The 1,426-nt window shown below is 51.3% G+C and overlaps 1 protein-coding gene across 1 annotated transcript; it reads left to right on the top strand.

Moving 5' to 3' along the window:
- Positions 1-930: 930 nt before the first annotated feature.
- Positions 931-1,215, top strand: V1512DRAFT_250290 (uncharacterized protein; the record flags this gene model as incomplete). Its single annotated transcript, XM_066914656.1, has 1 exon — positions 931-1,215. A coding segment is annotated over one exon (285 nt), but the record flags the coding sequence as incomplete, so codon positions are not given.
- Positions 1,216-1,426: the final 211 nt, after the last annotated feature.

Below are 1,426 nucleotides of genomic sequence, written 5' to 3'. Positions count from 1 at the left end.
ACGCCATCTCGTATTTGCGCGGTAGCGCTCAGCGGTTCATTGAGGCGTTATCTTCTGAGACCGGCGAATGGCCGTTTACGACTTACGCGGAGTTTAGAGACGCGTTACGAGAAGCGTACACGGAAAAGAATGCTATCCGTGCGGCACAAGCGGAATTGGAAAACTTACGCCAGGGTGATCGCACCTGTAGTGCGTACTCGAACGATTTCCGACGACTTATGGCCACACTCAAATACGAGGACCAGGCGGCAAAAATTTTCTTGTATCGCCGAGGTCTCGCGTCTTACATTTTGGACCGCTTGGTGGGTCAAAAGTATTCGGATAACGACTTTGAGGCGTTTGCGCAACTGTGCGGCAGCTTGGACCAGCAGTGGAGAGCCAGACGGGACGAGCGGGAAGAGCTCCGACGCAACCGGCCGGCTACACGTTTCCAACCGAGACAGGAAAACGTTTCGAGAAAGGATGGTGGTGCGAAAAGTTCGGAAAAGGCTCCCTTTTCCGCCAATGCGCGCGGTGGCGCCGCATATCCCCCAAGAGGAAGCCATAAGCGTTACCGCAACCCTGATTCAGAATCAGATCCCGACGAGCCGGAATCTTCAACCTCTCGTCCTCGCCCACCCCAGCAGCGATTTAAACCTCGCCACGCTTTCGAACCTCGTGCAAACCGAAACGAACGCCAACGTCGTCGGCCGCGGGCTTGTGTATCCATTGTGGTAAAGAAGGACATTTTATGGACAACTGCCCCGACCGGGCCTCGGGAAGTAACGACAAAAGTATTTTGTCAACACTAACATATAGTCAGGAAATTGATTTGGATTCGGACTCGGACTCGGACGCGGGAGCGCCGGTGTTGTATTCGGTGAAGGGAAAAGGCCGTGCTCGCCAGTAGAGGGTACTCTGGCGAGCGCAACTGAAACCCTTTTGGCAGCGATGGGATCGCCGCCACCTCTAACGTCTCCTAATATTCCAGGGCCACCACATAAACGCCTAACACTATCGGCCTTGATCTATGGTGGAAATGTACGGGCCGTGTTACCAGTTTTGATTGGTTCAAGAGCCACAAACAGCGTCATTGACCAGCAGCTTGTCATCACTAACGGATTAATTCCACTCCAAAAGGATACTCCAGTCATTGCACGCACCATTGACGGCTCAGAGATAACTTCTGGACGCATCACTCACGAAGTCGACCTGCAAGTGGATGTTGCAGACCATGTTTGCTGTGAGAGATCATGAGCATCATGAGACAATTAAACCTTCGACATAAGTCAAGAAATCAGGGTTAAGTCAGGAGGTCATGCGGCTCAATATTTCAAGTTAATGTAGTTAGCTGAATATCAGCACTACGACCTCAAAAGTCAGCGCATTCGAACGTAAAAGATATGAAAATGATCGTGGAGATCTCAGAATGCCGAATATCAAGATT

Source organism: Lipomyces arxii (assembly GCF_038497795.1).
Source record: "Lipomyces arxii strain Phaff 12-163 unplaced genomic scaffold V1512scaffold_57, whole genome shotgun sequence".
NCBI classification, from domain to species: Eukaryota; Fungi; Ascomycota; class Lipomycetes; order Lipomycetales; family Lipomycetaceae; genus Lipomyces; species Lipomyces arxii.
The sequence above is the reverse complement of the archived record's forward strand: the minus strand, read 5'-3'. Positions and strand labels throughout refer to the sequence as shown.